The following is a 24220-nucleotide window of genomic DNA, read 5'->3' as shown; positions in this document are numbered from 1 at the left end:
GAGAAACCACCAAGGCCAGGCGAGACTCTGGGAGCCACGCCCACCCCCTCCACTACTCCTGGACCTACATCAGCCAATAGGGAGCTGGGGGCAGGGCCTGTGTATGACCCCCTGGGCCCCCGGGCCACGAATGACCTGGTCCTCCGCAGGGCGAGACACCAGCAGATGTCAGGAGACACAGGGGAGAAGAGGAACTCACGGCCTGGCAACAAGGTTATCAAGTCAGCCTCGGCCACAGCCCTGTCTGTCATCATACCTGCAGGTAACTATGCTGAATTTTTATGTGTTGTCTCTGGCTTGAGTAGCTTTATATGTATTTTAATAATCAAATACATTTAATCAGGCAGTCAATTAATCACTATGGCCTCCTGCCACTAGAGGATGCTGTGAGCTGGGATGTTACTCTAATGCTGAGTTTACACAGCATGCTTCAAACCACATGATGAAATAGTACATTGTAATATGTGTATCTCTATGCCTAAAACCTTTCTTACTATTTTTCTTACCCACAATCACTATTCCATTCTCGCAATTTGTCATCCCTTCATCTTTCCCCTTTCCCATTACTTCTGTCCCTAACATCCCCCCCCCCCCCCCCCCCCCACCACAGTAGACCAGTACGTCCACAGTCACAGCTCCCCCTTGGCCAGCCCCATGTCCCCCCGCTCCCTGTCCTCCAACCCCTCCTCCCGGGACTCGTCACCCAGCCGTGACTACTGTCCGGCCCCCGCCGTCAGCGTGCTGCGCTCTCCAATCACCATCCACCGCTCAGGAAAGAAGTACGGATTTACCCTCAGGGCGATACGGGTCTACATGGGAGATACGGATGTTTACAGTGTCCATCACATCATCTGGGTGAGGAGAGGGGGAGGAGAAGGGGGAGGGGTGGATTAATTAATTAATTAACTTGAAAGGTGTACACTATCCTATTTATTGATTGACAATGTATCCTCGTCCAATGGCAGCACGTGGAGGATGGAGGCCCCGCCCAGGAAGCAGGACTGTATGCTGGTGACCTCATCACCCATGTGAATGGGGAGTCTGTCCACGGATTGGTCCACACGGAAGTGGTGGAACTCATTCTAAAGGTATGATGGAAGAAGAGACTGGGTTCTACAATAGACTCTGTTGATATTCGTAGGTTTGCGTATAATCCATGCTCTGTGTTGGTCTCTTAAGCTATGAGTAAGGGTGTTATTCGTCAATGTAGATGTGAAGGAGGTTGTTCTGTGACCATGCTCATATGATGAGTAACTTGCCTGCATACTAGCGTTGGTTCCCTGAGCTAGTGCCCAGGCTTTAGCTCAGCAGGCTAACCTAGACTTGTGGCATGCAGAAAACCTGTGATCAAACCCCAGTCAGTCACATAGACATGGCTCATCATCATTCTGTGTGCCCCTGCAGAGTGGCAACAAGGTGACAGTGACCACCACACCGTTTGAGAACACCTCCATCAAGGTGGGTCCGGCACGCAAGTCCAACTACAAGTGCAAGATGGCCCGACGCAATAAGAGGCCCATCGGCAAAGAGGGACAAGAGAGGTACTGTAGTATGGTGCTCTCATTGACAGTAGCTGTGTTATCATGTATGCTGTAACATGGAGAAGAACAGTTACAAGTATTTATTTAGCAGTCTGCTAATACGTTTCAGTATCTCTCCATGTTATACATTGCGAAACGTTTTTTTGTTATGAAAACGATTCTCTACTACCCTCTCCTACTCCATCCCCTATCCCTCTGTCCCCCTCCTCCCTCTCTCCTTCCTACAGTAAGAAGCATAGCTCCCTGTTCAGGAAGATCACTAAACAGTCCAACCTGCTCCACACCAGCCGCAGCCTGTCCTCTCTGAACCGCTCTCTGTCGTCCAGTGACAGTCTACCAGGTTCTCCCTCCCACAACCTGTCAGCCCGCTCCCCTACACAGCAGGGATACAGGTCCACACCTGAGTCCTCCTACCTGGGTGAGTAACAGACCTGAGGGGTACACTACAAAGCAGTATCAATGAGTTAGCCAGCTAACTTGCCTAACTATTCTGAAATAAAAAAAATGTGAAAGATAAGCTTGAAATGTGCGTGGTCTAATTGACTCAACAACCAAAAACACATATCTAAGTTTGTCTTTCTTGATGAACTAGAAAATCAATAGTTATTTCTGGTTGTTTATGGAAGTTAGCTGGCTAACTCATTGATCCCGCTTTGTAGTATACGCCTCAGGGTTCCTCATAGTATTTGTTTTCTTTGAAGTAAATAGAGTGTTTGAGATTGTCAGATGGGTGTCAGATGGACAGGGTTTGGGAACCAGTTTTGGTTCCATTGCACCAGGCAAGCTGAATCCAACATTGTAATCCCAGTTGTGGCTGAACTGATTGTTACTCTGTAACTGAAGAATCTGTTTTTCCCTCTTCCTCCTTTCTCTTTTCTATCTATCTTTTCTCTTCTTGTCTCTCTTTCTCTACTCCTCTCTTTTTTCTCTTTATCTTCACTGTAACCTCTCTCTTGTCTTTCTCTTTCCTCCCCCCAGGTGTGTCCTCTCAGAGCAGCTCTCCTGCCTCCAGCACCCCCAACTCCCCTGCCGCCTCCCAGCACATGCGCCCCAGCTCCCTGCACGGCCTCTCCCCCAAGCTCCACCGCCAGTACCGCTCGGCCCGCTGCAAGTCCGCCGGCAACATCCCCCTCTCCCCCTTAGCCCACACACCATCCCCCACCCAGTCCTCCCCTCCCCCACTCCCAGGCCACACCATCGGTAGCTCCAACACCACCCAGACCTTCCCTGCCGGGGCAAAACTCCACTCATCACCACCCGTGGTCCGCCCCAGGCCCAAGTCCGCCGAGCCGCCCCGTTCCCCACTCCTCAAGAGGGTCCAGTCGGCAGAGAAGCTCACCTCGCCACTGTCTCATTCCCAGTCGTCGAGTGGTGGGGTGGGAGGGCCTCTGAGGAAACACAGCCTGGAGGTATTGTGAATGTGGCGGTCTGAGATGTGTATTAGAGGTGTAACACATAGGTAACGTGTGCTATGTGTGTATTATGAATGTGTCCAGTTTGTAATGTACAGTATAGTGTTGATTTAGTATTTTCATCTCATTTATTAGTTTAGGTATACACAGGGAAGACATTTAAATACAGTTAAAACAACACATTGGGAATTAAAAGAACTTGAGCCTTTTTTAGTAGACCTACTGTATACAGCATCACTATGTGTCTAAGACAATTTCCCCCTAAATAAAAGTTTATCCTATCCTATCCTAGGTCCAGCACTCTGACTTGTACCGCAAGGACCAGTTCCACTGTTGTGAGCTGGGGCTCCAGAGTTTGTTGGAGACGGAAGGGGAGAATCTACCACCTCCGAACCCCCCACTGCTGCCCTCCGCCCCGGGCTCCCAGGGTTCATCTACTGGGGCAACTACCACGACACCCGAGTCGGGGGTGCTCAAGCCGATGAGGAAGTTAGGGAGGCAGGAGTCGCCGCTGAGTAGGGATACACTGCTGGCTGGTAGGGAGAGGGAAAGAGAGAGAGAGAGGAAGAGAGAGAGGGAAAGAGAAAGATCGAGGGAGAGGGTGGGAGAGATCATTATGGCTTATAGCAACAGGACAACAACCGTCCCAGAGAGGTCACCTAACCGAGGAGGAGGAGCCACAACAGATAATCACCAATCAATAGCTAGAAAACCCTCAACCAGTGAGCATACCTTTAGCCCTCAGAGTAGCCCCACCTACAGAGCCCAATCCAGCCAATCGCCAAATCTGGAGTCCATCAAAACTACAAGTCCCAAAACTACAAGTCCCATTACTCCCACTGGGTCACCAGGTATCTTTAGGAGCCATCCAGAAGGAGCAGAGAAGAGCCAGCGTCAGACAAACATGTCTATCAAGCAACAGAGCCTCCGAACAGCCGTGAGTACAAGCCCTCTCAGCCAAGACTCCCAGGAGAATTACGGAGAGGACAGAACGGAACCAAAGCTAAATGGAGACAACAAGGTGTGTCCTCCTCCTCCTCCTCCTCCAAGGGCCAGCATGCCCTGTGGGGGCCCTCTAGGGAGAGGCACTAGTCCAGACAGAGGCATGGGTATGGGTGGATCATCAATAACGTCAGGGTCTACAGGTATGTTCAAGGCTAGTAGTAATCCATCAGGAATAGTAGGAGAGAGCCTGAGAAAGAATGGAGCCGAGAACAATGGCTCTCCAAAAACTTCAGAACTGGGGTTGAGAAGCCCCAAAAGCCCCAAACCTCCAGCCAGGGCCCTGGCTCCGGCTGTTCCACCCCACGGACAACCCCTCTCCCTGGGCAAGGTGAGGCAGGGCCTGGGGCCTGTCAACTGCTACCGAGGGACCCTGGACTGGGAGGATAAATGTCGGCTGGAGGTAGTGGAAGAACACTCTCCATCCCCCTCCCCCTCCCCCACAGGCGTCACCCCCTCGCTCTGCGCACCCTCCTTCTGTCCGGGCAGGTCCAGGCCTGTTTCCCCCGGCGACAAGACCAGCTTTGTCACCCAGCTGACCAGTGCCGCTAAATTGGTCCTGGGGCCTATAAAGGGGTCAATGGTGTCCCAGTCCCAGGAGGGGCCCAAGGGGAAGGAGCTGAAAGACATGCCCAAGCCGGGTGAGGAGAAGCAAGGTGCCTCGGCAGGAAAGTCTGAGGCTTCGTCCGGACTCGGAGTCCGGATGGTTGGCGGTGGCACCACAGTGGCCCAAACTCCAGCCAACTCTGTTCCTCAGCCTGATAAGGCGAACACAGGTAGAAACCCCCCCAAATTGTAACTCTTCTATCTGAAGGGAGTTTAGAGAGGAGGGCACTGTGAAATGAGATGCCTTTTCAGAGTTCTAGAACAATTCCACAATGTCAAGCACTTAAGGGAACATTCCAGTTCTAGAAGAGAATATCAACATGGTATTGACTAATCTGTAACCATGAGTGAGCAGAACTATTGTAAAGGTGCTGTTACGGCCATTTTCTATTATACAGTTAGTATATATTAAGACAACGCTCCACTTTATGAACTATTAGATATCTATAACAGATCTGTATGTATGTATGTGAAATGAATGCATGTCACGTGGTACAGTTTGTGTGTTTCTAGAATAAAAAGGAGTGAAAAGTGCTTTACTGATCAAAACATGCTGAATACTGTGAAACACCAAATCCAGTTACTTACTCGGTTTTTCTATCTCGACTAAACGACCAATCACTTCTGTTTCTGTAATTCACTAAAATAAACGTAGTCACAAGCAGAGGGTATGCTGAGGCACAATCAAACCATTACAACCTTGACAGCAACAACAACAAAACACAAAATCCAATCGGCCACTGTAGATTTGTCTTTGAAAAGTAAATGACAAAATGACTACTGTAAAAGACAATGACGCGGCCACTAGATTTTATCTTTAGAAAGGCACTTTCATCCAAAGCGACTTACAGTCATGCATGGATACATTTTTCGTATGGGTAACCCCAGTGGGAATCAAACCCACAGCCCTTGACTGAGCCACACAGGACCAATGACTACTGTAGTTTTCTGTTACTACTGTAAGGCCCATGACAAAGAATGATGGTCCAACACTACACCCACTGAAGTCCTCAGTTGATTAGCATAGCCATATTAGCATAGCATGCTGTCAGTGAATGTCTGTAAGTGAAGGATGAAATGAAACAACCTTGAGTTAGTTCTGGGTGAATCTTGAAGGCTATGGCACATTTGTGTGTCATGGATTGCGTCCGAAATGGCATCCTATTCCCTATAAAGTGCACTACTTTTGATCAGAGCCCCTGTGGTAGTGCACTATATAGGGAATAGGATGCATTTGGTGCCTTGGTAAAGAAGAGTAAAGCTCCTCTGACAGTTCTGAAGCTCAGTGCGCTTATCTCTACAGAACAGGACTACTACTTGCAGCCCCCCCACACACACACACACACACACACACACACACACACACACTGGTGTAAGCGGAGTTGATATTCATGGATTTAAATCCCATACCCCTGTGGTGGATGATTTGGGCCGTGTGAGTGTGTGCGTGCCCCAATGTGTGTGCCAGTTCGGGGATGGGTTCAGTAAGCCAGAAACTATATAGAAATGAACAGAATCCAAACTAGAATAACATTGATAAACTACAATAATTGTATTTTGTTGTGATTAAATTATCTGTTACTTGATCCTGACTGCACAGCTACGGTAAGGAGATTACTGTAAATATCTGTAAAGACTTGAAAAATACTTATTGTTATACTGAAGTATTTATTCTATGGCTCTACTATTCATACGTTCTAATTGTCACTCATCATGTTTTGTTTTGAACCAAAAAGATGAAGAAGAAAAAGCAGGTGAAAATGGATGTAGCATATTTAATAGATGTAAAATGCATATTAAGGGCTTTATGGATGGATAAGGTTTTTCATTCTTTGATGTCAAATGTTCACTTGCTGTTATCTTTTATCCATCTGTTTTTCTATTAACCTTATTTTCATATTGGATTCCTTCCTAATTCTGGTGTCAGGTATCTGAGATTTTAACTGTCTGTTTTTAGCCTGGGTGCCAGTCTGTTTCTTGCCAACTCTGTATGGAATTGTCATGCCAACAATTCCAATGGAGTAGGCAAAATCACAAACAGATCTGGGACCAGGCTAGTCTGTGTTGTGAAATAGTAATATGACTATCCATTTTTCACTCACCACAGAAGGATTCACTGTAAGTTGAGCACTACAACTGTATGTGTGTTAAGATAATACACTGTGCATTATTTCGATGGTGAAGTTATGATGATCTCTCGCTCTCTCTCTCTCGCTCTCTCATGTATCTTCTCTATCAAACATGTAACACCCATAATCTTTATGCGAATGATTGGCAAATGTTTGTTAGCGGGTGAAGAATATCAGATGTTGGAATTAGTCTGGTAGAATATTTTGTGACGATATGCAAGCTTTTATGTACTACATTACTTGGCTACTTTTCAGGTGACTTTCTGACTGTAGCCTATAACTTGGACCATACCGCCCCCTTATGGTGTGTGTATATATACAGTACCAGTCAAATGTTTGGACACACCAACACGTTCCAGGGTTTTTCTTTATTTTTACTATTTACTACATTGTAGAATAATAGTGAAGACATCAAAACGATGAAATAACACATATGGAATCATGGAGTAACCAAAAAGTGTTAAATAAATCAAAATATATTTTATATTTGAGATTCTTCAAAGTAGCCACCCTTTGCCTTGATGACAGCTTTGCACACGCTTGGTGTTCTCTCAAACAGCGTCATGAGGTAGTCACCTGGAATGCATATGAATTAACAGGTGTGCATTGTTAAAAGTTAATTTGTGGAATTTCTTTCCTTCTTAATGTGTTTGAGCCAATCAGTTGTGTTGTGACAAGGTAGGGGTGGTATACAGAAGATAGCCCTATTTGGTAAAAGACCACTTACATATTATGGCAAGAACAGATCAAATAAGCAAAGAGAAATGACAGTCCATCATTACTTTAAGACATGAAGGTCAGTCAATCCTAAAAATGTCAAGAACTTTGACAGTTTCTTCAAGTGCAGTCGCAAAAACCATCAAAGGCTATGATAAAACTGGCTCTCATGAGGACTGCCACAGGAAAGGAAGACCCAGAGTTACCTCTGCTGCAGAGGATACGTTCATTAGAGTTAACTGCACCTCAGAAATTGCATCTCAACATCAACTGTTCAGAGGAGACTCTGTGAATCAGGCCTTCATGGTCGAGTTCCTGCCATGAAACCACTACTAAAATACACCAATAAGAAGAAGAGACTTGCTTGGGCCAAGAAACACGAGCAGTGGACATTAGACCGGTGGAAATATGTCCATTGGTCTGATGAGTCCAAATTTGGGATTTTTTAATTCCAACGGCCATGTCTTTGTGAGACGCAGAGTAGGTGAATGGAGGATCTCCGCATGTGTGGTTCCCACCATGAAGCATGGAGGAGGAGGTGTGATGGTGTAGGGGTGCTTTGCTGGTGACACTGTCAGTGATTTATTTAGGATTCAAGGCACACTTAACCAGCATGGCTACCACAGCATTCTGCAGCGATACGCCATCCCATCTGGTTTGCACTTAGTGGGAGTATCATTTGTTTTTCAACAGGAGAATGATCTAACACACCTACAGGCTGTGTAAGGGCTATTTGACCAAGAAGGAGAGTGATGGAGTGCTGCATCAGATGACCTGGCCTCCACAATCACCCTACCTCAACCCAATTAAGATGGTTTGGAATGAGTTGGACCGCAGAGTGAAGGAAAAGCAGCCAACAAGTGCTCAGCATATGTGGGAACTCCTTCAAGACGGTTGGAAAAGCATTCCAGGTGAAGCTGATTGAGAGAATGCCGAGAGTGTGCAAAGCTGTCATCAAGGCAAAGGGTGGCTACTTTGAAGAATCTCAAATATAAAATATATTTTGATTTGTTTAAAACTTTTTTGGTTACTACATGATTCCATATGTGTTATTTCATAGTTTTGATGTCTCCACTATTATTCTACAGTGTAGAAAATAGTAAAAATAAAGAAAAGCCCTAGAATGAGTAGGTGTGTCCAAACGTTTCACTGGTACTGTATATATATAAAACATTGTTCCATATCATAATCATAATGCCATGTAATTTAACATAGTTTATTCAAAATAAATATCTCATTTTATACTATTATGGAGTTTATTATCATCATATATGAGAGCTACATATTGTTGTAACGACAGGTCAAGGTACTTCATATAGCAAGATATATTTTGGGGATGCTGTTGTAATGAAGAGGCCTAGGGCCGTGGCCTATTCAGACTTGAGATAAGAACACTTAACTTGGACTCAAGTCAAGAAATGTGGTCTTAAATCCATGTTAACTACTTATCTCAAGTCTGAATTTGGCCCCTACTGAATATACAGTTGTCTCTTGTTTTGGTAGATAACTTGAATGTTTGCAGTAGTTTACAATATATTCTTATTGTTATATGAATCATTCCACTTCTTGTTATTCTCTAACTGTTCAGAGATGGGTGGCTCTTTAGCGTTATTCTGTGACTGTTAGTTCTACCTTCAAATATAAAGGGAACCAGATAACATTTTGTCATATTTCCCATGTTATCAACCTGATCACTAAGGTGGTCTTTATCGTATTATAATCATTGAAACATCAGGAGTAGATAAGTTAGTCAAAACTGGTCTGTGAAGAGAAAATACATGCACATTTTGAATAATAAACTCTTGTTTATTTGTATGTGAGGTTTTTTGCAGGCATATTTTACTCAAAACTTTGCATGGAGGAATTCCGTGGTATATAGAGATCTGTTTTATATGTTAACGATGGCAGAAAATGCACATCCTAATCATGATTATGATGACTTGTTTGAAATGCACTTTATATTTTCAAGCGTTTTTTTCTTCATTTCTAAGTGTTTGTTTTGGTCTGTATTGCTACAGTTGTGTATTATCTGGGCGAAAATAAAATCTAAACTGTACTCAACCAAATATACAATTATATTTATTCGCAATGGCCACCAACGATTAATATATCTCATTCACCTCATTTGAAAATGTTATGTAGACAAAGGGCAAGCATGGTGACATTCTACCTTTCTCTTGTTGTTTGTCATTTCGGTGTTTCTTATTTACATTGTACATGTTGGTCCGTTAGCTAGCAGATGCTCTTATCAAGAGTTACTTACAGTCAGTATAGTCAACTAAGGTAGATACAGCAATCACATATTACAGTCATTGCGGGTATTTCCTCAATAAACCAGATATCAGCTAAATCAGTGCTAGTAAGACAGGACAAATGGGAGCGTTAGTGCCAGAAAGACAAGTACAACAGTCTAATACTAGACACGTGACGGGGAGAATGTGTAATAAAATTCAGAGAATTTATCCAAACTTGAACTTCTGCCACCGTCATTTTCTTGTGCATGCCGATAAGAAATACAGGCGTGGAGCTCATAACGACAACCTATGATCTGCACAACCTGACTCCAGATGGTCAATGTTCAACAGCAAAAGGTTACAGAAACATTTTTATATTCTACAACCTTTGTTTTACACAAAACACCTTGTGTGAATTTATTAAAATTACTTAAGTCTAGTGTAACCTAATGTGCATTCATAACTACATTATGTCCATCATAAAAAAATATATAATTATATGCAGATCAACTAGGCTAAATGTAGGAAACTAGACAACAGAGACCTTTGGTAGTAGTAGTAGTGGTTAATCATAATAAAATGTGAATTTCATTTCATTTCATTTATCCGTTATTTTACCAGGTAAGTTGACTGAGAACACGTTCTCATTTGCAGCAACGACCTGGGGAATAGTTACAGGGGAGAGGAGGGGATGAATGAGCCAATTGTAAACTGGGGATTATTAGGTGACCGTGATGGTTGAGGGCCAGATTGGGAATGAAATTAGTTCATGCAATTTCACTGGTAGAGTATCTGTAGCCAACACCCATGGACGTCAGATGCTTTACATGACGTTAGTGTAAAATATTATCCTATGAAATGTGCGCTATGCCTTTAAATATATATATATATATATTGATATGATAAATCATACATTTTTATTACAAATTTACAGCACATCGAGAAACAGTAAACACAGAATTGTTGTATTACAAAACAGATGACAGAAAAAGTGTATACATTTGTCTCACTGCCGCCACTCTCTGATCATCGGTACTCTCTCTGATCACACTGATCGATCTTTTATCTCTCCAGATAAGACGAAAGACAAAATATCCACAGAGGGCATTCCCAGGCTCCATCACCACTGGCAGAAGCAGCCCCAGGCACTCCATCTGTCGCCTGTACTCATCCATCACCTCCTCTGGTCGAGAGCCTCCAGGGATGCAGGGTGGCTTAGGGTTCCTGCGACGAGGACCATCTCCCCAAGAGCTGCTGGTCTAGTTGGGGAGGATCCATGGGCTTAAGGAGGTCCTCACAGCCTAGAGCAGCAGGAGTTGATTGGCTAAAAGACAGGAAGCAGAGGAGAGTCGTGGCACATAGAGCGAACATGGCTTCAGTGTCTAGGTCTCACTATATCTATGCACCAGTATATCAATCAATAAATGAAATGTATTTATCAAGCTCTTTTTACATCAGCCGATGTCACAAAGTGCTATACAGAAACCCAGCCTAAAACCCCAAACCGCATGCAATGCGGATGTATATCTATCTACTGTGGGTCTATCTATATCTATAGTATCTACAATATGTATCACTATATCTATGTTATAAATTTATATTTCTCAATATAGCTATCTTATATATTTCTATGTCTACAGTATCTATCTATTGTATGTCTGTCTATGTGTCACTGATGTGTCTGTCTGTATCGAACACTGGGGCTTAGCTAGAGGGGTCCAGTCGTATACACGTAGCTCTGCTGTCATGCTATGGCACAATGTTCTTCAATATCAGAAAGCTCCCAGTTGCAACAGAGTGCCAGTAAAATTGCAATTTTCCCTGGCAAATACAGGATTGCGAAATAAAAACAAGACTTTTTTGGTTTATCTATGTTTTGTGCACACGTATTAAAAAATATTGACAAAAAAGAACAATTCAATATAAAAGTCAGGCAAGATCCCACATTACACACACCACTGTACGCACACATTTAAATAAATAATATAAATCAAATAAAGGAGATGAGAGATCGCAATTTCTTTATACATTAACAATAATATTTTAATGTACAAATACTTTGTTTTGTAACTTAAGGGAATTCAAAAGGCTTGAAATCTGGGGGTCATTAAAAAAAGTAATTTATGAATATATAATTTACTCATAAATATCATAACATTAACAATGAATTCGAGTTTCTTATCTATGTATTTTTTGCTCAGGGTAAAGTTATGTAGAGACCTAGCTAGGTTTTTTTTTTTTTAGCTAGTTCAGAAAACAAGATCATCCCAGAGTTCAACAATTATGACTGAACGATATTTAGACAGCAGGCTTTTGGTAGTTTGCACGATTAGTCACATGACATGCTCAGGGGAGCATGCCAAGGATAAGCAGTACAGGTTAATCATAATAAAATGCATGAACTCATTTCATTCACACAGTTACACTAGGTCTATACACCCCATAGACGCCAGCTTATTTACGTAATATAACGAACGTCAATGTGTAAAATATTAGCCAATAAAACGCGCGCTATGATTTATCGTTAGGATTTAAATCAATATATTTGCTCGTATCAGTAGGTTGACCAATCATGTTGTTAGTACAGCCTGTCAGGAAGTATCTAGAGCCCTCCTTGTTGTATGTTGTCAACCCGCTGATCCTGCAAGCTAACTAGCGCAGACGTAGAGCAACTAGCTAGCATGCGAAGTAAATCGATGGGTGAGCTATAATTCGACTGAGTTTAACGTTACTCGTTGGATGTAGAATAATTCCTTTCAATCGCTGACATTGGCTGTGGTTGTCCTGGAGTCGTCAAGAAAGGCAAGACATTAACGCGTTAGCCTGTTTTCTACAAAGTTGCTAACCAGATGCGTTGACAGCTAGCTAGCTACTGTAGCTTGGCAGCTAACTATCCGTATTGAGTTACCACAGCAAAGCTACGTAGTACGTGGTCTCAACCCTGCACTTCCGAGCCGTCGCCGTCCTATCAAGCAATTTTAGGATTTTACTTGGTTAAAGACCTCTCATGTCAATGACACTCTTCACAAAGTGGTAAGGTTATGATCTTGGCTATGTTGTGTTGGATGAGGTTTAGCTAGTAACTAGCCGGCTAACTAGCTAGGTAAGTTAGTAGTTAAGCCAATATCATATAATTAAGCCAGCCTGTAGCCCCTTAATAGGTGTAACTAGCTGCCATGTTAGAGCTAGTGATTTTTAAGAAACGTGACAGCTTGGTTACTTTTTTAAATAACAGGATGGTTATCATAGCTAATAGGTAGGCTACAGTGTAGAAAATGCTAGTTAGTTAGCTACATCTTTTGACCACCCGCTACCAAGGCTTCTCACTGTCACCCCCAGCTGTTTGTTGTCACACACCAATCACATGATGGCTATTCTATCGTGTTTTCCCAGAAAGGACAGAAATTCCTCATTAGGTTAAATAAACTATTTCCAGTTTCAGTACAGAGTAGGAAGTGAAGTCACTTGTTCTACATTCCAGTGTTACCGTGTCTGTTACTGTGTAACATTTGTTCTCTTGTCACTCAGGCACATCATCCTGTGATGACTCTAAACTAAGTGATACCCACAGCTTTTTTCAACTATACTAAACAAAAATATAAAACGCAACATGTAAAGTTTTAGTCCTATGTTTCATGAGATGAAATAAAAGATCCCAGACATTTTCCATATGCGCTAAAAGCTTATTTTTCTCAAATTTTGTGCACAAATTAGTTTACATCCCTGTTAGTGACCATTTCTCCTTTGCCAAGATAATCCACTAACCTGACAGATGTGGCATATCAAGAAGCTGATTAAATGGCATACAAAGCCACAGGTGCACCTTGTGCTGGGGACAATAAAAGGCCACTCTAAAATGTGCAGATTTGTCACACAACACAATGCCACAGATGTCTCAAGTTAAGGGAGTGTGCAATTGGCATGCTGACTGCAAGAATGTCCACAACAGCTGTTGCCAAATAATTGAATGTTAATTTCTCTACCATAAGCCGCCTCAAGTTGTTTTAGAAAATTTGGCAGTACATCCGATCGACCTTACAACCGCAGACCACGTGTAACTAAGCCAGCCCAGCATATCTGTATTCCCAGTCATGTGAAATCCATAGATTTGGGCCTAATGAATTTATTTCAATTGAAGGATTTCCTTCTGTGAACTGTAACTCAGTAAAATTTGAGAAATTGTAGCATTTTGCATTTAATTTTGTTCAGCGCAGTTTCACTCGGAAGGAGGGAGAAGTGGTTTACTTTGAAACTGACTGTGACTAATATTTGTTTTTCCCAATAGCATTCACTAGCCTAACCACTGCGACAGCTGCTCTGGTCTGCATAATAATAGCAAAGTCATATATATTTTTTTTAATCCCTGCCACTTTCAGATCCACTTTCTTGTGAATCTGCATGAAATGAGAGAAAATCGTCCTCACATCATCATTGTTTAGACGCACAACTAGCTTAACCTCTCTGTCTTTCAATGTTAATGTTTAAACTTCATCTTAGTGCTGCGCAGACAAAAGGAGAGCGACACGTATAGCCCTTACTCCATAGCTAATCAAATTACACATGCAGGCACTGTCGTAAACATTGATTTTCTATATCTCTTCTCCACCCCTCTCTCTCATCCCTCTCTTCCGTCAGGTCCCTATTGCTATGAGGATCTGCAGAGCCCAGTTGTAAGCCTGAGCCATGAACTCCGTGTCTCCCAGTGCAGTTCAGTATGTGGGGGGAGTAGGAGTGGTGTGTCAGGATGACACCTTCCAGAGAGAGGAGACCAAGAGGTCTCAGCAGCCCCAGCTGGTGGACCCTGGCGGAGGAAGTAGCTTTGGGAACCGGCAGGGTACTGATGTCGGTGGGGGTGGAACCAGAGAGGCCACCACCGCTGGAGAGCCAGACGAGGTGGACAAACTCAAGACCAAACTGATGTCGGCGTGGAATAATGTCAAATACGGTCAGTTAGTGGGTTCAGTTGAACTTTTTTCCATAAGGTGGATAGTTCTATATAGCTGTTTAATGAGCAACAAACATAACTTCCAGTGTTTCCATACAGTCAGTTTTAACAATGGCTTTATTTTCTTAAGAAATAGCAACAAGGGGGATTTTATAGTCTTTGTTCTTTCTGTGTGAATAATCTTTGTTAGGTCTTTTTTTTTTTTTTTAGCTTTGTATGAGACTTCTGTTATGTGTAATAGCCCTCCCGAAGTCAACTTCCCCCTTCCTCACCCAGTCATCAAGACATAAAGAATCCCCTCTAAAAAGGTCCATTCTGTTTCTTTTCCCTCTTTAGGCTGGTCGGTCAAGTCGAAGACCACATTCAACAAGAGCTCTCCGGTGACTGTAATGGGCCACTCCTATCTGCTCAATAGTGAAGGTAGCTAACCTCCAACAACCCCACAAGTCTTCAAAAGACTTCCTGGTAAAATAAATGATGCTCTCTGCTCCATACCCAGTGAGAAAAACTGTTTAGAAAGATGTATTCTAACCAGTTCTGCTCACTGGGTATCTCTCTCCCCTTCCAGGCGAGGTGGAGCGGTTCAGACGGGCGTTCGTGTCTCGGCTGTGGCTGACCTACCGTAGGGAGTTCCCCCAGCTGGAGGGCTCCACCTTGACTACAGACTGTGGCTGGGGCTGCATGCTGCGGAGCGGACAGATGCTGCTGGCCCAGGGCCTACTGCTACATCTGCTGCCACGAGGTGAGACAACTCATAGAGTTAGAAAGAGGGCTCTAAATGGGTAGAGATACAACGATGGGTCCTCTTCCTAACTCTGAGACAACTACACCAACTCTGGCCCAATCCCAAATGGACCCCTATGCACATACAATTGTGGAGATCTGAGAGGACTTGTTTGATATAAGCAATATGATCGGTGAAACTTACCCCTAGCAGGGTGGAGCTATTAACATATTGCATACACCTGTCAGATCCTCTCAGATCTCCACCAGTGCATAGGGCGTAGGGGTCCATTTGGGATGGGGCCCCTGCCTGTCTCTCTCACTCTTGTTTCTCTTTCTGCCACATCTCTCCAACTGTTTCTCTCTCTCTGTTTCCTGGTCTGTCTCCCCTCTCTCTCCTCCCTATGTCTCCTCCTTCCACCTCCCCATCGATCACTACTAACTGTCTGTATTGTGTTGTCTAGACTGGTCGTGGCCAGACGCCCAGCAGTTCGCCGACGTGGACTTTGAGGCTCTGAGACCCCGCTCCCCGTCCCGCGCTGGGGGCGTACCCATCCCCTCCTTCGGCTACTCCTCCTCCTCGCGGACCCCCACCACGCCCCAGAAGACCTCCATGCCAGGGGGCACGGCTCTCAACCATACCCAGAAGAAGAGGCCCGAGTCGTGCAGGGACAGGCAGGCTGAGCCCCTCCACCGGAGGGTTGTGGCCTGGTTTGGGGATGAGCCCCCGGCCCCGTTTGGGGTGCACCAGCTGGTAGAATTGGGGAAGAGCTCAGGGAAGAAGGCGGGGGACTGGTACGGCCCCTCAGTGGTGGCACACATACTACGGTGAGGGGCCCTCCATGGGGTGTGGTCAAGATAATGATGCTGTCAGAGCATCAGCCATAGAAGTAGAATCTATAGAACACACCTCATTCAAGTCAGTGATGACATCAGCATGCATTTGATTTCTATACTTAGATTTGATAGATGTCTGTAATGCCATAGTGCATCAGAATGATCTCCAGCAGACATGTTTACGGATGCACTTTTATTGCGTAGATGTTTTGGTTGCTATTATATGTTTTAAGAAGGCTCGGTGGTATGCCTGACTGTATGTTGACGTTTACCAGGGTTGGAGTCAATTACATTACAATTCCACTCAATTCAGGAAGTAAACTGATATTCCAGTTGTTTTCAATGTTGTTCAATGAGGAACATTTGGAATTAGAATCAACATTTGGTTTACTTTCTGAATTGAAATGGAATTGAACCAAACCCTGATATTTACTTCATGCCCAGTAGCATCAGTATGTTGTGACATTCAACATGAGCCGTATGTTTGTTTTCCAGAAAAGCAGTTGCCAAGACTTCTGAGGTTCACAACCTGGCTGTATATGTAGCGCAGGACTGTACTGGTGAGTGTGACTTTACACTGTGCACTTCCTACTGGGTGGTTGGTTGGTGTTGTTGGTTAGTGTTGTCATTTGTCGAATTCACCAGGTATTGTATGTTTGGTCCATCTCAAATGTTCTCGTCATAAGTGATGTTTTTGTCATTGGTCTTCTGAATGTAGCTGAACTGTGTGTCTCATTTCTGTATCACAATTCAATTACAAAATGGGGAGGGCAAAAACTACATTTCAGAATGTGGGGGGGGACATGTCCCTAGTGAAACTTAGGCCCATAGTGTCATTGTGTTTCTTTCAGTGTACAAAAAGGACGTGGTGCATCTGTGTGACCAGTCGTTGAACCAGAGTATATCAGATCCTGAGCCCAGTGGTCCAGGCTGGAAGTCTGTCATCATACTGGTTCCAGTCCGACTAGGAGGAGACTCTCTCAACCCCTCCTACATCGAGTGTGTCAGGGTGTGTACACGCATGTACACACACACTTTCATAACCTAACCTTAGTCACAAAGCTTGTTTTTCTCCATGGTTGATGTCGCTCTAACATGAATATGGATTTCTTTGTGTCTTAAGAACATTCTCAGGTTAGAATGCTGTATCGGAATCATCGGCGGCAAACCCAAGCATTCGCTGTTCTTTATCGGCTGCCAAGGTAAGAACTGCACTCTACTTCCTGGTTCAGTTGCTTCTGATTGGACAGTGGGCTGTCATTTAACCTAACCTCGCCTTCTTCCTATTTCCTGTCCAATCAGACGAGCAGCTGCTGTATCTGGACCCTCACTACTGTCAGGCCGTGGTGGATGTCACTCAAGACAACTTCCCACTGGAGGTTTATATCACTCTTCTCTCTCCTTTGCCGCTCCGTCTGTCTTTGGACTTTGTCTGTCTGTGCTATCACCCAGATAAGCATGTTTTGACTGGATCAAAGTAGGTCATTTCAGATTCAGACGTGTACCTTGTATGTAATGCTCTCCCTCTCTTGCTCCCCCTCCCTCTCTCTCCTCCCCACCTCCCCAGTCGTTCCACTGTAGCTCGCCCAGGAAGATGCCCTTCAGTCGCATGGACCCCAGCTGTACTATAGGCTTCTACGCCAAGAACAAGAAGGACTTTGAGTCTCTGTGTTCTGCCGTCTGTGTGGTGAGCTCAGCCTCTTGGCCTCATTTCAAGTCTCTTACTCATGTATACATTCATCACTTATGCATCATTTTAAACATCAGTTATGCATCACATATAGATCATTTATAGATCTCTAACTTTGACGCTGATATGATTTATAGATGCATGAGTTGAAGCGACGCAACTTAGATGGCTTATTCGTCACTTCTAGACATGTTACACGTCTCTTACGCATCAGTGATACATCACTTATACATCTGTTACTGTATACATCACTTATACAGAACCAGTCAAAAGTTGACACCTACTCATTCCACGTTTTTTCTTTATTTTGACTATTTTCTACGTTGCTGGATAGTAGTGAAGACATCAAAACTATGAAATAACACGTATGGAATCATTTAGCAACCAAAAAAGTGTTAAACAAATCAAAATATATTTCAGATTGTTCAAAGTAGCCACCCTTTGCCTTGATGACAGCTTTGCACATTCTTGGCATTCTCTCAACAGCTTCATGAGGTAGTCACCTGGAATGCATTTCAATTAACAGGTGTGCCTCTTTCCTCCTTAATGCGTTTGAGCCAATCAGTTGTGTTGTGGCAAGGTAGGGGTGATATATAGAAGATAGCCCTATTTGGTAAAAGACCAAGTCCATATTATGTCAAGAACAGCTCAAATAAGCAAAGAGAAATGACAGTCCATCATTACTTTAAGACATGAAGGTCAGTCAATCTGAAAAATGTTAAGATCTTTGACAGTTTCTTAAAGTTCAGTCGAAAAAACCATCAAGCATTATGCTAAAACTGGCTCTCATGAGGACTGCCACAGGAAAGGAAGACTCAGAGTTACCTCTGCTGCAGAGGATAAGTTCATTAGAGTTAACTGCACCTCAGATTGCAGCCCAAATAAATGCTTCACAGCGTTCAAGTAACAAGCACATCTCAACATCAACTGTTCAGAGGAGGCTGTGTCAATCAGGCCTTCATGGTCAAATTGCTGCAAAGAAACGACTACTAAAGGACACCAATAAGAAGATGAGACTTGCTTGGGCAATGTAGAAAATAGCAAAAATCATGGAATGAGTAGGTGTGTCCAAACTTTTGACTGATTACACCAACTGTATACATTAGTTACACTAACTGTTACTGTATACATCACTTATGCATCAGTTGCTCTGTTACTGTATACATCACTTACATAAAGCTCTTATCTTATTCTGGGGGACTTTAATAAGTGACCAATTCAACACTTTCATATTCCCCCCCACCCCAGGCCCTATCGTCGCCCGACGAGAAGTACCCCATCTTTACCTTCGTGGAGGGCCAGGCCCAGGACTATGGACTGGTGGGCCACAGCTCCTCCCATCCTCACTCTGACACCTCCCCCACCCTTGGCCCCGCCCACATGCTGCCCCAAGGCAAGCTCAGCAGGAGCAACAACATAGGCAGCTCTGACGACTTTGTCTTCCTGTGAGTACTGGTTTGTGTTCCTGAGGAACGAAATATAAGCAAACGGGGAAAGACTGACTTAGAATTTTGGGATGGATTCCATTTCCCTGTTTTTATAGAGCTCAAAGTGGGTATATGCTTTCTGCTATATCACAAACTCTGGCTTTTGTGTCCGTCATATTCGAGGCGAGGCTTCAACTGAATCTCGCTGTCGGTCTGTCTCTGTCTGGGCAGAAACAGGTCTTAGTAATGCCTAGCGTTAGTTTCTAAATTGGACTGTTGCCCCATCCCAAATGGACCCCTAAGCCCTATACACGTATGGAGATCTGAGAGGATCTGACAGGTGTTAGTAATATAAACTAGGCTAGGTGTAAGCTTCACCATATTGCTTATACCAATCAAATCTGCTCAGATCTCCAAGGCCGTAGGGATTTGGGATGGGGCCTCTGACTTCATTTTGGGACTAATAACAACTGGAAACACGGAGCCTGTTTGATACATGCTACATGACAGGGGTCACTAGTAGTGGAAGACAAGGTACTCAGCCCTCTTCTCTCTGACTTGTATTATAATACTGCTGTACACTTTTTACATTCATTTCTGTTTTGTAAGAGCTATTAAGTGTGTGTGTGTGTGTGTGTGTGTTTGAAATGATTTGTGTGTGAACTGAAGCTGTTGGTGTGTTGAGTTGCTGTTATGTTCACATTCCTCTACTGTACTCTCTTATATTCCCTATGCCGTCTTAATTCAGTGTCATGGCTATAGTACTACATTCATACTACATAGCTATAGTACTACATTCATACTACATGGCTATAGTACTACATGGCTATATGAATTTCAGTGCAGCATTCCAACCCTCTCTTTAGTTGTGCCGTCCTTTGACACACCATTCAGGCAACAGTAAATGACCTGGGCTGGGCTCCCTACCTAACCTCGCTCACTGTTTTCCAGACCTGGGTTCAAATAGTATTTCTTTTTTTTTCTTTCTTTTTTTCAAAAGGCACTGAATTGATTTAACTTGCCTGGAGTGCCAGATGGGCAACGTTTGCATTTTTGGGACTGTTCTTTTTGCCCTAGCAAGCTCAGAAAACACCAGGCAAGCTCAGAAAACCAATACTAATTGAACCCCAGGTCTGCTACACTCTCACACTATTTCATCAGCTCTCTCTTGTCAATTAGTCTACCAGTATCAACTTCCAACACAGGAATCCACTGTTACAACAATAGCCTCTTCTGTGTAATGTGTTACACTAGCTCCTATCTAGATGATGGGAAATGATCCATTTACCAAGAGGCTGTGTCCAAAATGACACCCTATCCCCTACATTGTGCACTACATAGAGAATAGGATGCCTTTTTGGATGAAGACAGTTATTGGTTGTAGTGAGACTTGTTGAATGAATGATTCTGAGCTCCATTCCTTTTAGGGTCCTCCTCATTGTTTTAACAAGGTGGTGCTGCTGAGTTCTGGCGGTGGGGATGCCTCACTTTGGACTCAGATTGGGTTTTTGAACATGTGTAACTTCAATTTATTATGGTAGAGTTAAAAGCCTTGCACTTTGGAGACCTGCATATTAATATCTAAGCCAGGGCTGTTCAATTCTGGTCCTGGAGGGCCAAAACACTTCAGTTTATTGTTTCTACCTGGTAGTTAGTTGTACTCACCTGGTGTCTCAGCCAGGTCTGAATTAGGTCCTTATTAGAAGGAGAGGATGAAAACCAGGACCGACACTGAACAGCCCTGATCTAAGTATTAACCCCCCCCCCCCCCCCCCCCCAAGTTAGATTTCAAAGTCACGTCACAAGCTCCCTCAACCCCAAAATAAAATGAAATGGTCTGGGCAGTGGTTAAAACACTGTTGATTGGATGCTTGATCTCACGTTTTAATCAGGCTTCTGACCTGTAGCCAGAAACATGGAAATAAGTACTGTATCTCACTATGGTCAGAACAGAAGCATGTCATTGCCTACAGAATATGCATGCATAGAAATAGAATCGGTAGAATGCATTTCTCAATTCAAGTCCATCAGTAAATTATTCTATCATTCTATTTCTATGTTGCAGTGTTGTCAGCAGTCCAGTCATGTGATGATCTTGCTCTCATGGATGTGCTCCATCTACATCGTGTATCATGTGACACACTAAAACAACAGTGGCTTGCTTTAGTTTTCATGTCCTGGAAATGGCACTGTGTGCAACAGGGATCCTCTAAGGGGCAAATCTTGACTTTCACTTAACCTGAATGTTCACTGATCATTCATTGAAGTCAATGGGAGAGTAAGTGAAAATGTGAGGTTAGGATTCACCCCAGTAATCTGTCTATTTCACTCTTATCCATGTGTATATTATCTCATAAAGGTGACATTTATTTTCTCAATAAAGTGAAGAATTGTCATGTGTAGAAGTCTTAAATGTGCTAATGACCACCCTAATAGGGGACTGCATTCATGTGGACAACATGACTTTGTAAAACTGTTGTATAGAATGTTATTAAAGGTAACTTTTTTTGTATTTATTGTCTGAATATAAGATTGATTGAATTCTTGGCCTACATGTGTATGTTTTGTGCCAGCCAGGATTCTGGCGAGTAACAACCTCCTTATCCAATTATCTATTGTCCCACATAGTCACCATCTTTATCCTGTATAAAAACCTCTCCTACAGTGCCTTGAGAAAGTATTCACACCCCTTGACTTTTTCCATATTTTGTTGTTACAAATTGGGATTAAAATGAATTTACTTTTTGTGGAAGGAAAAATTCTAACACTTAAATGTTTTATTTATTTATATATATATATATATTCACACACACACCAGTGCATTTGAAAAGTATGCATACCACTTGACTTTTTCAGTATTTTGTCACGTTACAGCCTTATCCTAAAATGGATTCAAATGTTTTTTTCCCCTCTTATCAATCTACACACAATGTCTCAATGACAAAGCAAAAACAGGTTTAGAAATGTATTAAAAATAAACTGAAATATCACATTTACATATGTATTCAGACCCTTTACTCAGTACTTTGAAGCAGCGATTGCAGCCTCAATTATTCTTGGGGATAACGCTACAAGCTTGGTACACCTGTATTTGGGGAGTTTCTCCCATTCTTCTCTGCAGATCCTCTCAAGCTCTGTCAGGTTGGATGGGGAGCTTCGCTGCACAGCTATTTTCAGGTCTCTCCAGAGATGTTCGATCTGGTTCAAGTCCGGGCTCTGGCTGGACCACTCAAGGACATGCTGTGTGCTTAGGGTCGTTATCCTGTTCCTTCGCCCCAGTCTGTGGTCCTGAGTGCTCTGGAGCAGGTTTGTATCAAGGATCTCTCTGTACTTTGCTCTGTTCATCTTTCCCTCAATCCTGACTAGTCTCCCAGTCCCTACTGCTGAAAAACATCCCCACAGCATGATGCTGCCACCACTATGCTTCACCGTAGGGATGGTGCCAGGTTTCCTCCAGTGGTGACGCTTGACATTCAGACCAGAGAATCTTTTTTCTCATAGTCTGAGTCCTTTGGTTGCCTTTTTAGCAAACTCCAAGCGGCTGTCATGTGCCTTTTACCCAGGAGTGGCTTCCGTTTGGCCACTCTACCATAAAGGCCTGATTGGTGGAGTGCTGCAGAGATGGTTGTCCTTCTGGAAGGTTCTCCCATCTCCACAAAGGAACTCTGGAGCTCTGTCAGTGACCATTGGGTTCTTGGTCACCACCTCAATTTTGAGACTCATAGCAAAGGGTCTGAATACTTATGTAAATAAGGTATTTCTGTTTTGTTTTTTTATATACATTTGCAAAAAATAATAACTGTTTTTGCTCTGTTTATTATGGGGTATTGTGTGTAGATTAATGAGGGGGAAATATATTTAATCCATTTTAGAATAATGCTGTAACAATGTGGAAAAGGGGAAGGGGTCTGAATACTTTCTGATTGCACTGTATATCTATATCTACAGTGCCTTCGGTAAGTATTCAGGCCCCTTGACTTTTTCCACATTTTGTTACGTTACAGCATTATTGTAAAATTTATTGAATAAAAACAATTCCTCAGCAATCTACACAAAATACCCCTGTTTTTGCTTTTACATTATGAGGTATGGTGTGTAGATTGATGGGGGGAAAAAATATATTTTAGAATATTGTTACTGTAGCGTAACAATGTGGAAAAAGTCAAGGGGTCTGAATACTTTCCGAATGCACTGTATATCTCTTGTATTCACCCTTGAGCCAATACATGTTAGAATCACCTTTGGCAGCGATTACAGCTTGAGTCTTTCTTGGTAAGTCTCTAAGAGCTTTACACACCTGGATTGTACAATATTTGCACATTTTATTATTTTTAACTTCTTCAAGCTCTGTCAAGTTGGTTGTTGATCATTGCTAGACAGCCATTTTCAAGTCTTGCCATAGATTTTCAAGCCTATTTAAGTCAAAACTGGTAATAAGCCACTCAGGAACATTCAATGTCTTCTTGGTAAGCAACTCCAGTGTATATTTGGCCTTGTGCTTTGGGTTATTGTCCTGTTGAAATGTGACTGTGTCCCAGTGTATGTTGGAAAGCAGACTGAACCAGGTTTTCCTCTAGGATTTGGACTGTGCTTAGCTCTATTCCGTTTGTTTTTATCCAAAAAGCTTCATTGTCCTGGCCGATAACAAGCATACCTATAACATGATGCAGCCACCACCATGCTTGAAAACATTAAGTGGTTCTCAGTGACGTGTTGTTGGATTTGCCCCAAACGTAACGCTTTGTATTTGGGACATAAAGTTAATTTCTTTGCCACATTCTTTGCCGTTTTACTTTAGTGCCTTATTGCAAACAGGATGCATGTTTTAGAAAATGTTTTAATTCTGTACAATCTTCCTTATTTTGACTCTGTCATTTAGGTTACATTTGTGGAGTAACTACAATGTTCTTGATCCATCCTCAGTGTTCTCCTATCACAGCCATTAAACTGTTTTAAA

The 24220-nt window shown here is 43.1% G+C and overlaps 2 protein-coding genes across 2 annotated transcripts in view; both read left to right on the top strand.

Moving 5' to 3' along the window:
- The window catches only part of LOC120032474 (microtubule-associated serine/threonine-protein kinase 1-like), a 51839-nt gene extending 47085 nt beyond the window's left edge, over positions 1 to 4754 (top strand). The window contains exons 21-29 of the mRNA XM_038978581.1: positions 2 to 262; positions 611 to 855; positions 966 to 1088; positions 1405 to 1541; positions 1769 to 1959; positions 2520 to 2950; positions 3246 to 3333; positions 3409 to 3489; positions 3805 to 4754. Coding sequence (XP_038834509.1) covers positions 2 to 262; positions 611 to 855; positions 966 to 1088; positions 1405 to 1541; positions 1769 to 1959; positions 2520 to 2950; positions 3246 to 3333; positions 3409 to 3489; positions 3805 to 4754 — 2507 coding nt within the window. The remainder of the gene's footprint in view (position 1; positions 263 to 610; positions 856 to 965; positions 1089 to 1404; positions 1542 to 1768; positions 1960 to 2519; positions 2951 to 3245; positions 3334 to 3408; positions 3490 to 3804) is intronic.
- A 7496-nt stretch (positions 4755 to 12250) lies between these two features.
- atg4da (autophagy related 4D, cysteine peptidase a) lies at positions 12251 to 21804 on the top strand. Its single transcript, XM_038978673.1, has 12 exons — positions 12251 to 12674; positions 14277 to 14586; positions 14923 to 15006; positions 15155 to 15328; positions 15774 to 16137; positions 16642 to 16706; positions 16998 to 17155; positions 17270 to 17348; positions 17449 to 17525; positions 17714 to 17833; positions 19085 to 19281; positions 21329 to 21804. Exons 2-12 carry the CDS (start codon positions 14325 to 14327, stop codon positions 21351 to 21353), a joined length of 1605 nt encoding a protein of 534 aa, XP_038834601.1. The 5' UTR covers positions 12251 to 12674; positions 14277 to 14324; the 3' UTR covers positions 21354 to 21804.
- The last annotated feature ends 2416 nt before the right edge of the window (positions 21805 to 24220 follow it).

This window comes from Salvelinus namaycush, chromosome 39, assembly GCF_016432855.1.
Source record: "Salvelinus namaycush isolate Seneca chromosome 39, SaNama_1.0, whole genome shotgun sequence".
Taxonomy (NCBI): Eukaryota; Metazoa; Chordata; class Actinopteri; order Salmoniformes; family Salmonidae; genus Salvelinus; species Salvelinus namaycush.
Note: the sequence above shows the minus strand (reverse complement) of the source record. Positions and strands in the feature narration are given on the sequence as shown.

Bases quoted from the DNA above. Each gene is read 5' to 3' on its own strand.
- atg4da (XM_038978673.1), top strand. From the start codon at position 14,325: ATGAACTCCGTGTCTCCCAGTGCAGTTCAGTATGTGGGGGGAGTAGGA. The intron at 14,587-14,922 runs GTCAGTTAGTGG...TTCCCTCTTTAG, and splicing joins GTGGAATAATGTCAAATACG to GCTGGTCGGTCAAGTCGAAG. The intron at 17,526-17,713 runs GTTTATATCACT...CCACCTCCCCAG, and splicing joins AAGACAACTTCCCACTGGAG to TCGTTCCACTGTAGCTCGCC.